This window comes from Bombus terrestris, chromosome 13 (assembly GCF_910591885.1).
Source record: "Bombus terrestris chromosome 13, iyBomTerr1.2, whole genome shotgun sequence".
Lineage (NCBI taxonomy): Eukaryota > Metazoa > Arthropoda > Insecta > Hymenoptera > Apidae > Bombus > Bombus terrestris.
Window position 1 is genome coordinate 13,516,538 of NC_063281.1, and position 15,897 is coordinate 13,532,434.

The window sequence follows — 15,897 nt, forward strand, 5'->3', positions numbered from 1 at the left end:
TAGTGCCTTCATAATACCTATCCGACGGTGTCCTTCTACAGATTCACCGATTCGATCCTATGGCCATCTCCAAGCTACAGTGCAACTACCGTGTAGCTTTAGCAAAAACTTGTGCCTCTACCGAATACTTTATGACTTGAAAATCGTTTCGGCAAATGACGTTTATCGTGCAATCTGAAAACATCCGATTCCACGAAAGAATTCGGTCTAAGAACGTTCGTTATTGATTCCGTCGTTGCACGAAAATCAAGACAACGCAAGGAGATCGTGCGGGAACCAAGAAGATTCAAGAAGTCGTTTAGACTCAAAACTTTATCCTATTCACAAGAAACTACAGCCGTGAGAAGAACATTTGCGACAAATACGTACAAAGTGTAGACAGAATGGCGATCAAACTTGAAAAAAAGACGCGTCATCGAAAATCAAAAAGTTTATCGGGAATCTTTATCGGAAGAAGAAATTGAACTTTCGATTGGCACGAGCGAGAGCGTAACGCCAGAATATAGATTACTAAAGCTTTAGTTTTGTCGCTGGTGCGCGCATAGCCTAACACAAATAAGAAATATACACGTGAAAATTCCAGAAGACTATCGCGTAGCTGTACAAGGGAAAAAGCACAAAGCCGGGAGACGAGAACGAGAAGGGGAAGAGGAAAGAGAAAAGACAAAAGAGAAAAGAAAGAGAGGAGAGGCAGAGGTATACCGGATTCTCTGATCTCAGCGATTCCATCATCAACGACTCGGGGCCTAGGATGGCAGATAAAAGGCAATTGAATTTAAATCATGAATACGAACGAACCGAGCGAGTAGGAGAGCAACGCGAAGAGGAGAGAGTTACGGATAGAAGAGGAGAGACTACGTAAGCCCCGACGGCAATCTGGTGGTAGCTTTGTGACGGTAATGGCTTCAACCCCTGGCCTCCAACCCCCGAGGCTTACACCCCTTCTCGTTTACCGGTGAACACGCGACCTACACGCGCACAACTCTCGTCAAAGTCGATTTACCTACGCGTCCAAGCTGTTGGCGGAGCCTCGACCTTTCCAGCCAGTAGGAAAATTCCGATCCCGGTGGTCCTCCCTTTGATTTATCCTCCAACACACCGATGTTTCCGGATACTCGTCGAATGCAACGAAAACAAGAATATTCGAAAATCGAGTACGGGGTAATTGCACTCGAACGAACGTAGATTTGATCTTTTTCAGGATAATCTGCAGTTTCTACGGGTTTCGTATGGGTATTTTAACGTCAGAACTGTTTCTCACGATTGACACAGCATTACTATTCAAATTCTGCAAAGTATTCTAATAAATTCTCAATTATCGGTAAACGAAATGGCGATAATATAACATAGAAATACAATTTTGAGCTGTGTATAATAATGATATTCGTGTAAAGTTCTGTGATAGCTATTTGATCTCAAGATTTAATTAGAAAAAATAAAAGAATCAGTTGTACGCGTAATTTGCGTTAGGTTCAAGACTTCCTAAATCAAGAAATAAACTCGGTATCCTGTATTATTAGCACCTCCTTTGCTCGAATGACGTGCCACGATATAGTTTGGATCGAGAACAGAACCAGAAACGGTAAAATAATAATGTTGAAAAATACTTCATAACGATTTCACGGAATACGTAGAAATTCGTATGTCTTGTATGACGCGCGAAAGATGGAAGCTGGCAGGAATGGTAGCGTTTCTCCTTGAAAATATCTGAATCGATCTTTCCTCCCCTTGTGTAGGTACCTATGGAAGCCCGGCCACCGGCGTCGCGACGCCTACTCGAGCTCCACCCACGCATCTCGTACATGCGCAGCGAAAGTTCGGCGGTTGACATGTCAACGAAACCCTCGTAAAACGTACCGCTCCTTAATCAGCACGACGGCAATCAGTGTGTCTACATTTAGGGGCAGTAACATGTTCTCGTAAACGAGCCGTCGTTGCACCGACTAGCCCGACTGTCCCCGAATGATAAGAGGCGAACAAAAATGTAATCAGGTCGCGAATATCTTTCATTCGATGTTACGTAAATTAATTTTCTTTCGAAATTCTAGCGTAAAATAAGTAATCGATTTTTTAAACTGTATTCGTAACTCGGTAATTTCATAGATTTTGAGAACCAGAAATAACGCTGCTAAAATAATTTCGTCTATAGAAGAAGTATAAAGTATATATAAAGTATTAGAAGCGAAGATTGAGCGAAACTCGGAGTAGGAAGAAAAATTTCTATTGATTTTTGGCAAATTTTAGAGCATTCAGGGTGCATTAGCGAGCATACCTGCGTCGTAATAACAAGAGCGTCGTGCTTGTACAGAAGCAAACAGTCTATACAAGGACGCAACAATGAATGCTCGCGATACGGTACAATTTTACGACCAGTAAGATCGACTCGTTTCCTTTCCTTATCCTGGCTCATAATTTAGGGTATGTTTACCTGCAGTTAAGTACCTTGACGCGTCCGTGACGACGAGGACAGGCCGTCATTTGGTAGAAATAAGGAAAACACCATATAGGGTGGCTACTTCAAACGCATAGAACCCTAACAATTTCTGTAAACACGCACATTTATCCCCCTTTCAGCCCTGTTGGCACGTAATTCACGACATTCACGACAATCCTCTGTTTCTCGTGAATAGAGAAAGTTTATCGTGATTTTTCGAATCATTCGACGTATTTCCAATACTGTATGTATTTACTGTGGACATTGGGATTATACGATCTTTCCGCTTTATACCGAGATACGTAACGATAAACTAAGAGACATCTAAAGCGATGTCGCGCGATAAACGAAAAATAAAATTGTCTGTAACATTGTTATTAATTTAACGATCGAATTAGCTGTGAATAATTTAATCCGATTAAAGCTAAGCAATCATATCTGTACATTATTACCGATTATGAAGATTTCGGATAACTTTTCGTAATTATTTTCGTTTTATTAATTGGCTGATATGAAACAAGTCGAATTTCAAGTAAACTAGAGGCCGTAGATATTACATAAAACTGCGATCACAGTGTGACAGTAATGGGATATCGTAGTAAGTTGAATATAATTGGCACATTTTACTTATCTTTTTCTTTAACTTTTACAATAACGTTTCTTTAATCATCGTGTAAATATAAAGAATCCTTTATTATTACTTACTTAAATCTATTATATGTTCTTTTACAATCTGTCATGAAAGACGTTATTGTTAAAGTATAAAATGTTCATATACAGAAGATGTATGTCGATGACAAATAAAAACTTGGATATCACTGAAAGCAAACGATAACTTATTTAAGATAAAAATGTTAATGTTCGTTAATAGTTAATTGTACTTGAAACCTGAGAGACATTGTACTAGCATAATTTCTAAAATTATAATCGTAAAAAAACTTAAAATTTCTACACAATAGTACAGGTTTCTTAGAAAAAAAAACGACAGTCTCTAAGCAGATAATCTGAAATTATTTGATATTAAAATAAATATTTAATGTATCAGTAAAATACTTATTATTAGATATTATATTTAAATTTTATATGTACATTCAAATCAACATTACTTTCCCCATATTTATACATCTGTTTGTAATGTACATCTATATATTGAGGAATTAACATTCCCCAAATTTTAGCACTAGATAACACAATGTTCATTTTAATTGAAAAACAAATTGGATTATAGAGTAATTTTTGGTTAACAAGCTCCATTTTTAAATCGGCATTAAAGTATTAAAAATAAAAATTAGATTTAAAAAATGTTAAGAATGTACACGTTACATGTGATCGTGTTTCCTTCATTTATGACATATATTTTGTCAGAAAAACTTACTTGATTATTAAAATAAATCCCGGCATACCAATTGACAGCAAATATTAAAAGTTTTGAAGAAATGAAATAAATAAAACAAGTATATTAAACGATCTATTATAAGAGATAGCCATTAAGATAATTATTTATAATACACCTAAAATTATCGTTTCCTTCTTAAGATATAATACTATAAACCATACGTGATTAGCGATTAGGTACTTAAGTTATTAATTGACAAATTAATTTTCCTGACAAAAAAAGCAAAAAGAAATGTAATTTTCTCTAACAAAAAATAAATACTGTTTTCTAATACAAAAATAATAATTTCTCGCTCGAATATAATATAATATAACGTAATACGTTTATATATAAATAAAAATTCAACTTTCCTATTTTGATTTCTCTGTCCTTCGTACATTCGATATTAGTAGCCGATTGTTTTAGAAATTTCAATAAAACTAAGCGAAACAAAAAGTAAAGAAAAACAAAAGAAAAGAAAAGAAAAGAAAAATCTATGATCATAAAACAATAAAATTCTCAAGTTTATAATTTGCAAAAGAGTTTATATTTACATGTTAATTATTAAATCAAACAAAACTTCTTTTACCAGGAAACTAAAACGCTATTAAAACGCGATCTATTTCATTTGGACGGACATTGTGTTAATCTGCAACAAAAAAAAAGATCTCGCGTATGCTTCGTTTTTTCTTTCTAAATAAAAACTTATTTTTCAACTAATGTCAGTCAAATAATAATCTTAAATCGAACAATGTACATGTTACAACAACATTATTATACAATAATACAATCAACATGTCATTTGTTTCATCTCGAGAACCTTCAGAGGAGCATTCGAAGGAATTATTTTATATATATATATATATAATATACATATATATATACATATACATATACATACATATATATATATATATATATATATATATATATATATATATATGTATACATATACACACGTATAAGTATCGCGTAATGAAGAACAGCAATATACACTGCTTTAATCATCATTAATATATGTATAATATATCATATATATGAACATACTTCTATATATTCATGTATATTATGTTATATATATAATATAATACATATTTCCACATATGTATATATTTATAACATTATTTTGACAATGCATATGTATGCATATATACACGATATGATATAATTTATATCTGAACTATCCTTAAATTGTATGCGAGGAGAAATATGTCATTAAAATCGAACTCATAAAATATCGGTAGTATTAAGAAACATTTTTCCTTTTCTATTTTTCAGCAACAACGTCTCGTTAAGACTGATTTTTAATTTATTTTTACACAACCAATCATCTCTCTTTCCAGTGGATACCGCCTTGTATCATCCTTTACAGAATACTCTGTAAATGCGTATATGTATGTGTATATGTCTGAATGAACGTGTAATATATACGTGCGCACGCGCGCCCGCACATTCACATTTAAATGTACAAGAATGTGAAAATATTGTGTGAAACAATATTTCAGTAATTCATAATTCATATGAAAAAGCGTGATAATACGTATAATATATGTTCATTGTAAACGACGTACACTTGTCTGAAGTACAAGTTACCAGTAATTTAGCATCGATCCAACATTGGCGAACGATAAATAATTTCCTCGTGATGAGGAAACAATGCCATATTTGTTAGCTCGCACGTAGTAATTATGTTTTTGGTAGTGTATCATTGCACATTGTTGGAAGAATCCAATCAAATTCACAAAAACCAACGTGATTAGTAATAACATTAAGTTAGTCGCCATAATATCTAGAAATAGATTTAAAACCACCGATAAATAGTATTCCTTTTCTTCTTTCTGAATTGATTACTTGTTTTATACATGTATATATTTTAACGACGTAAGATAATACTACTTACAACGTTCGTTTGCAAAGCAACCGAAACAAGGTAGTTTCAATTTCATACTTAATATCCATGCACTTCGTCGAAAAAAATGGTAAGTATAAAAAAAGAGAAAGAAAAACAGAGGGAACAATTAGACCCTCTTGTTCTCCAACTCGAAAGGTGATATCGATTTACAACAATATTTTAACATAACATAATCGTTATAATGCTAAATAAGAAAATAAAGTATAACCAGTAATCTTTCGCTTTTTTTTTTTTTTTTTTGAAAGTCAGAAGCGTACGAAAAATAAAGCGATTTCAACGTAAAGTTTGCAACTAAATAATAAAATTTCTCTATCTATGTTACTTTACATTCAGCACTCTGAACCAATTAATTTTTTATTGGTTTAGCTCGACCAATGTTAGAACGATCGATTGTCCTGTTTATACTCGTCAAAAAAGAAAGTCAATACAGCATTTTACAACACCTGACCCACACGCGTGTTACATCAATGCCACCACTCGTACATTTAAAATAATGACAGCCTAATTTTATTTAAGTTTAGCAAAATCGATTTCAGCGTAATTGAAGCCTTCTTGGGATGCTGACGAAATAGGTGCCACGTTAGCAACCTCAGGAAGATCTAGACTAGCGTAGTGCAAAATTTCTGCATCAATTTGCACGAAATTCTCCTTTTCTAAGGGGCTTGGCATGGCGGTAGGTGTAGGTGTGGGCGTCTCGTCTAGCAATTTAGGAGACGAGGCCCGCTTTTCAACGGTTGGCTTAAAACCAGGTAACGTCGGACTGGTGTTTGGAGACGCAGTGATTAAACGTGGTTTTGATACGTTCAAATCGGAAAACTTCTTTGTTATAGCGTTCAACGCACTATCTTGCGAGGTCAATGAGTTGTTTGATATCACGCGACTAACTTGACTATCTTTCCCTGTAGGACTAGACGGTCTATCGTTAATTATTTTCGCCAAGGTTTTATTCGCCTCCGTTACAGAAATAGAATTGATCGTGCTACTAACTCTACTACTTGTAGTTTCTGCCATTGTACGATCGTTACTGCGTTTAGAAGTCATATTCAGCTCTGAAGATTTATCAGTATCCTTTTGGTGAGTGAATGATTTCTCAGGTGATTGCGGGCTATTCAAGGAAAAAGGGAAAATAGTCGCGGAGGAACCTGTTGGAGTTGCCCGTGGCGGCGACGCCGGTGTACTTGCTAAGCTTTCTGATTCCGGACTTCCGTTTAGAGGTAAGAAACTAGGCGTTTTTATAGGTTTATTTCCAGCTTGAATCGCGATTGGTTGCGAACGAGACTTCTCCTTTCGACTACCAGCTCGCGTCGCTATTGGTTTACGATTGTTTCGACTGCTCATATTCATATTCATATAGTCTTGTTCTAAACTTGTTCTTGATTTAAAACTCATGTCAACATAGTCGGCAGCTGGGCGCCGTGGAAGATCGACCGGTGCTGTTCTCGTGGCTCCTAAAACATAAATTATATCTACACGTTAGACGATAAGATAATTAAGTTTATTTATCGAAGACATATGTTTTAAAGAAATATTAAGTCACACACGGTGTTATTGAAAATCATTAAATATAAAAGATAAAAATCACTTTCATTTTTTTAAGAAGCTATGATAAAGTGGTTAATTAATTAATACATATATACATTTGAAAATTGTTAAATCTTTTACCTGGCGGTCCGTTCGATTGCACACACTCTTCTTGCATAGGCGATGCAATTTGCTTAGGACTTGTATCGGATTGTGACCAATCCTCCATTACACCATCCATTCTCATGTATGGTCCTTCTGCTTCTTCCACCGGTTTCAAAGTAGTAATTACAGGTTTATGTATGGAAGCAGAGGACGATACATGAATGTGACTATGATTTTGATTGGCAGTGATTGTATTGTTATTGTTATTACGATTAATCTGAAAAAATTTGAAAAAATAGGAAATTGAACAAACAAGAATTAATATAAACGTGATAATGTTAAATATTCGGCGAGAAACAAATTAATTTCACAAGACAATCAACCTTAAAAATATCATGTTAATACATGCAATATTAAAATATATAAATTAATTCATTTCAGTCCAGGAATACCTTATTTATGCGGCTCATATCGACGTACGGGGCAGTGGTCGACGACGGCGGTTGTCCAGGAGACATATCAACGTAGGAACTGGTGTCGGTGGCAGTAGAATACGAATGCGACTGAGATTGCGACTGCGAATAAGATGAAGGTGGTGAATTGAAGGTTGCAGAAATATTGGGTTTCGTGAAGTCCAATTCCATTAGGTCCTCCATTCGTTCGGAAGTTACAGAGCAACCGGAATTGTGTCCCCAAGAACTCGATAACAATGGCGCTGAGTTTGATTTATTGGAACTCGAGCTTTCACAACCAACTGGTAACGTTGCAGTGACTACATTCGCTAACCTGCCAATTTCAGGTCTCTTAGATCTGCTGCCTACAGAGAACGCTCGTACTCGGCTAGCTTCTTGTTGAGTAATGTCCAACCTATCCAAAACAAAAACCAGACAATCATGTCTTCCATCGATACATTTTGCCTATCTATCTTCGTATAAACAATTTCTTTCCAATATCTAACACTACGTAAGATTAATAGAATTAAATACGATGTTTCATACCTATTTTTGCGATGCCTGTTTACAGGTTCTGGCCGAGACCCAATGGAATAGGCTCTTGCTGGTCTAGCTTGCAAATCCTCTCCGGGTGGAAGAAAACTCGTTACTTTGTCTAAATGATACTCGGAGAAACGCAAATCTGTACTGGGTGTGCCAGATGTAACGGAACAACTACTGCCACCATGCGACAGATCATCGGCAAAATGGCCATTATGATTATGCGAAGGATCCATGTCGACGTACCCGTTATTTCCAACGGGTGCCATAGGTACGTAACCTTCTGGTAGAGTGTTTGATTCTTCTACGAGGGAAGATCCTCGTGAATGCGAATATCCTGTTCCTGAACTCATTGGCATGTAACCTCCGCTACGCCCAGGACTTGATCCAAAAGGGCTGCACATTTCTATATAGGAACTTTGCTGTAAACAAAGTAAAATTCCGCGCGTTATTATTTCGTCATTTAGCTATCATCGTCAGATGATGCAATATATATGTCATAGTAATGATGCAATTTGAACTTCAATTCTTAAACGCGTTATCATTTGTTTACTTAATAGTAGAATCTCGAGTAAGTAAGCAAAATTATGAATTATTTAATTCATTATTTCAAATTATATTATAAGCAACTAGAGAACACAACAACAATAAGCGATAAAAGATCAGAGAATCGTACTTTTCATCGTCATTTATAAAACTTCTTCTTTTTTCAGTTTCGTTTCGGACGTTTAGATTTTGTTAAAACAAGATTATTTATAATCAAACATTTTCAAGAGAACGTATAAAGTAACAGAACTTTGTTAATCCGTGCCAAGAATGACCAAAAACATAAATTTAGGCGCTAAGAATAGTTAATCATCGCTTAAAAGTGACTCATATTTGTAGGTTTGCATAAGCTACATGTGAATATAGAAAACGTATTCGAACAAATATACATAATGCTTTTACTTAGATAAGATGATTAAAGTTTGTAAATTTATATAACTATTGTATTTTACCTATTCTATCAACTCTACCAACGACCCACCTGAGAAGGAGAATGCGACTTGAAATTTGGTGAATATTTATGATGCGAATGCGACGTGGACCACGGAGCATAATCGTCGCCATTCTCCTCCAGAATAACAGGTTCGTCAGGCGTTAAAGAATGACCGTATCTCGAAACGGTACCCTCTTCCAACACATTTTCGCCACCATCGTCCATTGAAAGAGATGATCCCGCGGAGTCTGTGGAACATGCACCGGAAGCAGGACTGATAGGCATCGAAGTGATCGGTGGTGAGTAGGATGCGCCTTTTCCGTACATAGAATGCGGTCTCAGAGTACTCCTAGGATGACTTAACATTGATGCTGGATGGCTCTCGCTGGTGGTACGAGCCCTCGATGGTAAACTATCACACCTGTCACGCCCGTTTGCACCTAGAAACATATTAGTCAGACACGTTGTTGCAAAATATTCAGTTTAGGGAACAAAATTCGAAAAGCATCCATCCTCCCAGCATAGCAGCGGTTAGTTCATTTGCATAGTCAAATGATTCCATAGATCTGTATAATATTTATGCATATTCAGGTATACAGGTTGTTATTTATTAGAACATATATTTTAGATCAAGCAATAAACAGTGATCAAAAAGATGTATCCAAATGATTGGGATAGTGAGACGAAATATATGTATACTTCGAATACGAAAGATGTTACGGAAAATATAAGAAATAGACAAGAGAATGATTTCACATATGAGGAGGACCGGTATGTCGGTAATGAAAACACCAAGAAAACACATCATTGAGACTGAATGCTGTAGAAAATATTCCATCGATTGTTTTGGCACGCTGAAAGAAACGAAAAGGGAAGCGTTACTTCATTATGAAGTATCGTGCAACTAATCGCATGCGAGTAGAAGCTTGCATTTCCACGGCAACGCGATGGTCTCATGGAGAAGTAAGTTATATATGACGCAACAGGAAGTAGTTTCAATTTCGAACACATCTGCTTGCGTATTTGGATTCCCATAGAAAGGAAAAAGTATAGAAAGAAGAGGGAATAGAAAATAAAACGGGAAATAGCAAGGCAGAGACACTGAAAAAGAAATAAAGAACATCTCTTGCTGATTTATCGTACAACGAAACAAAAATACATACAGCGTAAAACTGATCTTTTAGATGATTGCATTTGATTGATAATGGCAGCTAAGGGCAGCGACAAGGTTCTCTGATGGGATATTGTCGCGGTTGTGGTTGTGGTGGTCACGGTAGCGGTCGTAGTGATGGTAATAGTGGTGGTGATGGTTGTTGTAGTTGTACTTGTTGTAACATGAACGGATTGGGAATTATTGACGGAATGGGGATGACTCGCTACCGAATGACGACGTCTAGTGGTAGTGGCACAGTTGTTATTAGTCGAGGCAATCCCAGCAGTCCCAGCCCCGGTACCAGCAACGACTGCAAACCATACAGCTCTCACTGTCGTACAATTACTTTTCTTTTTCCATATACTTTTTGCAAAATCTAATCAACGTGATAATGATTGAGATTCGATCGAAAGATTTTTATTGAAGAAAATAACAGTTTATACGTATCAGAACATCGTAAACGTAAAAAGGTTCCTATCTAGAAAAAAATACCGTTGACCAATCTTTAGAAATTGAATAAATTTCTACTTCAAAGAATGCAATACACATTTGTTTTTGTTCTACTTGGCCTCGTTAATATGTATGTTCGCCAACGTCATATGTATGGTATTGAAACATATTGTGCAATACTAGAAACTACCTTTCGCACACGGTAATCAATAAAACCCTGTTTGTTTCGCCGACAAATTTTTCGATTAACAATTTATCACAATTATCGTGTAATTATTCGATTATCCTATAGAAATTTGACCAAAATATCTTTAATTGAAAAACTATAGAAAGTAGTAAAACAAAAATCATAGAAAAAAGTTAGAGGTTTTTCTTGAATTTCATTTAAATAAATATGAACTTCTTTTTAAACAGAAAATCCATTCGTGTAAAAATAAAAGTCTTTTAATAGGCTATACGTATGTATACGATAAGAATTCTTTAACAACAAATTTGAGTATATTGAATCATAATCGTGTTTGTCACCCTTTGATGCCCACATCTTATAAAAAAAAGAAGCATACAACTGCAATGACAGAAAACAGACCCGTGATCGTATTGCAAGAAGAGGTACTCTGAGTCTGATTAGACTGCTCCTGTTCTTGAAGTTGATCCACCTGCTCCTCGTGCGTCCTGTGTTCCTCTGTAATACCCGCAACCCATTTGTGTTATTCTAAGCTGAGTTTTCAATTGTATATTTCGTGATTCAGCCGATATTTCGAGGCATGTAATGTAGTGCAGTTATAGTTATGGTCTGATATAAAAAAGAAAATCAATGTCTTGGACAATTTACACATAGAAGCAAAAGGAATTTGTAGGATGATTTCTGTGCAAAGGAGCTTCTGCGTAAAATGTTCAGTATTTATAAAAAAAAAAATCGAAACATTAAAATATTATAAATATATTGTTAAAGTATTTACATAATTGAAAATATACTTTGGAGGTGAGTGCTAAAAACCATAACTGATATTCTCTTAAAGTATAAATATGATTTATTAAAATTCAGACTCACCTAATGGCGAATTATGAAATCTTTGTCCAGCATGTCGTTGCAGCACACCAATTGGCTTGCTGGCTTCGGTGGCAGAGGAACTGCGAATTCTTTCACGTGGCCCCACATCATCTTTCTTGCTACTAGAATTGCTCATAGAATTCATAATAGCAGCATGCATATTATTTGCTATATTATTGTCTTCAGCTTCCATCCATAATTCACCGCCACCAGTAACAGCTGAACGACCTACTTCCATGTAGAAGATACGTTCCATATATCCACATCGTCTGATACAAATTAACTGTGGAGCAAAGGTTTTGCATTAGTCTTTCTTCTTAAATACGCTAAGCCTTAGACTATGTCATCCACTAAAGTAGTATGCTTACAGGGAATTCTATAGTGTCTGAATTATCCTTTGCCCCGATTTTCACTAGGCTTAATGTTCGGTCAGTTAAACATAGCCTATAGGGGCCATGAATATTCTTTCGTTCACCTAGTCCTTTTTTCTGCATTGTAACTTGCCATACATGTTCTGAAATAAAATATTACATTTATGCCTCATCATAATTAATAATTAATAATTAATAATATATAACATTGTAGAATCAACGATGTGTGATATTGTATTTAATCTCATTATAACACTGCATAATATAACATATAACAAGATTTCCACATTTTATAACAATTGTTTATAAATTATCACAGCATATATCTTTTTATTTTATACAGGACAATACAGTTTTATATTTCTCACAAAGTATAATCAGCAACTTTGTAAGCAATTAATAAAAATATATTCGGAAGAGATAACAAAATATTGAAAAAACGTTCTTCTCCTACATATTAAAGGCAATGACGCATTTGAAAAAACAAGTAAACAACTGGACTTATAGTTCAAAATATGACACTTCAACGAAATTAGTACTCGTAAATAACGAATGTTTGTTTAAAATTGTTTTTCGACGCGTGAATCTCGCGTTTCGTCCTTAATATGCGGCCTAATTCTAATTCAAATCATGATAGCGCATTACCAAATATAGGCCGAGGTTGCTCTCCATCAGCTACATCTCCGCTCTGAAGTAAAAGCATCGCTTTCAGCCATTCATCCAATTCTTTCTCACTCTCCAGAATCAAGCAAAAGCATTCGTCTTTCGTATACAATGCGATAACATGTTTGTGTTTGGTATCCATGCGTCTATTAATATTGAAACAGCTGTTCAACAAGATGCTGCGCTTTGGCGGTTGCCTATTTTCAAATTTCTTTTTGCTATCGTAATATTCGAGACACGCGGGATATCCTGGTGCCTCGCCACGCAGTACAAAGAATTTTTTCTTCTGCGTCTTTAGCTTCTTCACGTGACCGGAGAGAACAACGGGACCTCCTGAAGGGGAGACTAAACCTCTGCTCGAAGACATCGCGCAGTGACGATCGAAAAGCCCGTTGTCGCCAAAAATTTTGCGTCTTCTCTATCGACGCGTAATATTGTACCATTTAAATGGTATAGATGATCAATTCGTTATGCATATTTTACTATACCCAAACATACTATGTCAATAGTTCATTGTGGTAGAATGCGTGTTCCCACCCACGTTGTCAGAGCAGCAGCTCGACTCGAAAGACACACTTCCAACTTTTGCACTGGAGAAATAACACCATATAGATATTTCAATCGGTACGATCATATATCGCTGCTTCTATCGGCATAAGAAAATTCAAAGAACGTTTCTGTAAAACCGCACGCTCGTTTTGCTGTTTTTTTCTTAAACAACGTGTAGCCGTTCTGCTTTTAACGTGGAGAGGTTGTCGTCGATATCGTTGTACTCGAAGCAAGCCAATGGTGAAAGCACGTGTCGGGGGTAAATAAGCAATAACACGCCACCATAGTGCATGTGCACTCAATGTGTACTAAGGGCGTCGCACGGGTCGGCCTCTTCGATGCGATTCATGCGAGCATTTATTATCGAATAACCAAGTTTACTAAAGTCACGGAATTAACAAACAGTCCAATCCACGACGAAAAATCAACAACTCTTCGTAAAGTGAATTTCTCGGTAAACATAGAAACTATGTACCTTTTGACGAGATTTCTGCGATCACGGTTCTCGTTGGATTCCACCTGTCACGCGGTTTCGTCTAATTTCGCCCGCCACGGTTCGCGGTTCGCGTGGTATCCCAGGACGACAGATTGCATGGAATCTGAAGCGGCCTGTATACGCTAGCATTTACATATTTCGCATTTGCAAATATTTGGATTTGGAAATTACTCGGAAAAGTGGAAGTATCATTGATCCGGGATAGAACCGCAGGTACACCTGTTTATCGCGTCGAATAATACAATTTATAACGTTGACCAGAATGGTTGGCGCGTATACACAGACAGGCATGGGCACATATAAAGAAAGGGTTGTACACACGATGATACTGACAATGAGAGACAGACACACGCGGGTGTTTTCACGTGTACACGCAGCAGCAGCAAGCGAGCGCGCGCGCGCGCTTGTGGTCGCTTGCTTGTTTGCTCGTACGTTTAGAGGAAATACGTAGAGAGGTAGAGAAAAAGAGAGTGGGACAGGCGATGCACACGTAGGTGGGTGGTTGAACCCCTGTTATCACTGGTAAGCGCGGTTTAAAGGCGGTCTGGTTCGGATAAATAGGCTATTGTCAAGGGCAGGTGAATTTTTTCATGCGCAATAGTAGGCACATCAAAACACGGCAGCATTCCAGGTCGATGCGAGAGAACGCACTCCTCTTCCCACACCCTTTATACATATATCGAGCACTTTGCGGAAACACACGAATGGAATTCACGATGTGGTTAACAACACTGTATCATCATGCACGACGTATCCTGAATGCGAACTCTCGATCAGGCATACGCAAAATCCGTTCACGACAATCACATCTGCTTGAGGTGAAAAATTCGGGTCTCCTTTCGTACCCACCATCCCTCTCTCCCCTTTCCGCCCGCGTGCAAGCGACAAATACCGCGTCACTTGGGATCACGAACGCGTGCTTTGACTGTTTTCTTTGATAACCGAATTAAACATCACTCGATTCCACGGTTCCTCTCATACACGTCAATCTTCACGATTCAATGACACGCACGTATCTTCAACTTTTTTCCGTCGCACGCCTAGACAGCTAAATAGGCGCTCATGTCCATCTTGTAAAGGTCATGTGTATGGTAAGCTCCGCAGTTGTAAACAAGATGTACGCAGGCGCTAACCGCTCGAATGGCGGCGACGGCGGCGACTCGATACGCGATACGCCACGACCGTAAATACACATACGTATGTACGTATTTACGTACACATGCGGTTGTCTCTTTTGCAGTGGCGTAACTATTGTGTCGACTAAACACCGCATTGCGGTGGATCCTTCCGGAGGTCGTTTAAGTTGCGCTACATTCTTTTCACAAATGTAAGTTCTCGATGACTTGGGTTAACCTCTGACTATATCGATCAATCTATTTTTATCGTTAATACCGATTGCTTGTGAATTTTTACTCAATTGAATGTTTGTTTCACATTTATCCTTTAAAAAAGACAATTCATACATTGTCTGTGATATCACGTCTACTTGAACACAATGAACGATAAACAAAGAAACAATTATAACAAATACCAGTGTAATGGAAAATATGCAAAATATTATGATGATACAATTTTTAAATATTATCATTTTTGTTACGCCATTGCTTTCTTTAATGTCCCACACTGATATACCGCGTCATAATATAGAGACGTGCGCTTGCATGAACATGTATGCATACTTTCAAGTCAAGGTGGACGACTATGGATACACGCATTTTACTCGCATCGTTCTGGGTATTGGATCCTCATCGGCAGGGTCGTTTGTAAACACACATAAGCAGATAAATAAATTCCTTTATACTAATGGACTACTATAATCATTTTTAATACAGTGTTGAAGAACAAA

General features: G+C 36.8%; 1 protein-coding gene across 4 annotated transcripts; it reads right to left on the minus strand.

The window, feature by feature from the left end:
- Window positions 1-3,025: 3,025 nt before the first annotated feature.
- Window positions 3,026-15,177, minus strand: LOC100644779 (insulin receptor substrate 1). 4 transcript variants are annotated; one of them, XM_012315448.3, is made up of 10 exons: window positions 12,989-15,177; window positions 12,341-12,486; window positions 11,973-12,255; window positions 11,508-11,603; window positions 10,482-10,781; window positions 9,367-9,758; window positions 8,346-8,761; window positions 7,800-8,214; window positions 7,384-7,624; window positions 3,026-7,169 (listed from the first exon to the last, which is right to left on the minus strand). In XM_012315448.3, the coding sequence occupies exons 1-10, from the start codon at window positions 13,371-13,373 to the stop codon at window positions 6,229-6,231; spliced, it is 3,615 nt and encodes a 1,204-aa protein (XP_012170838.1). In that variant the 5' UTR covers window positions 13,374-15,177; the 3' UTR covers window positions 3,026-6,228. The 4 variants fall into 4 exon arrangements, with proteins under 4 accessions (XP_012170838.1, XP_048267406.1, XP_012170840.1 ...); XM_048411449.1 differs by having other exon boundaries at window positions 14,901-15,176; XM_012315450.3 differs by lacking the exon at window positions 10,482-10,781 and having other exon boundaries at window positions 12,989-15,174.
- Window positions 15,178-15,897: the final 720 nt, after the last annotated feature.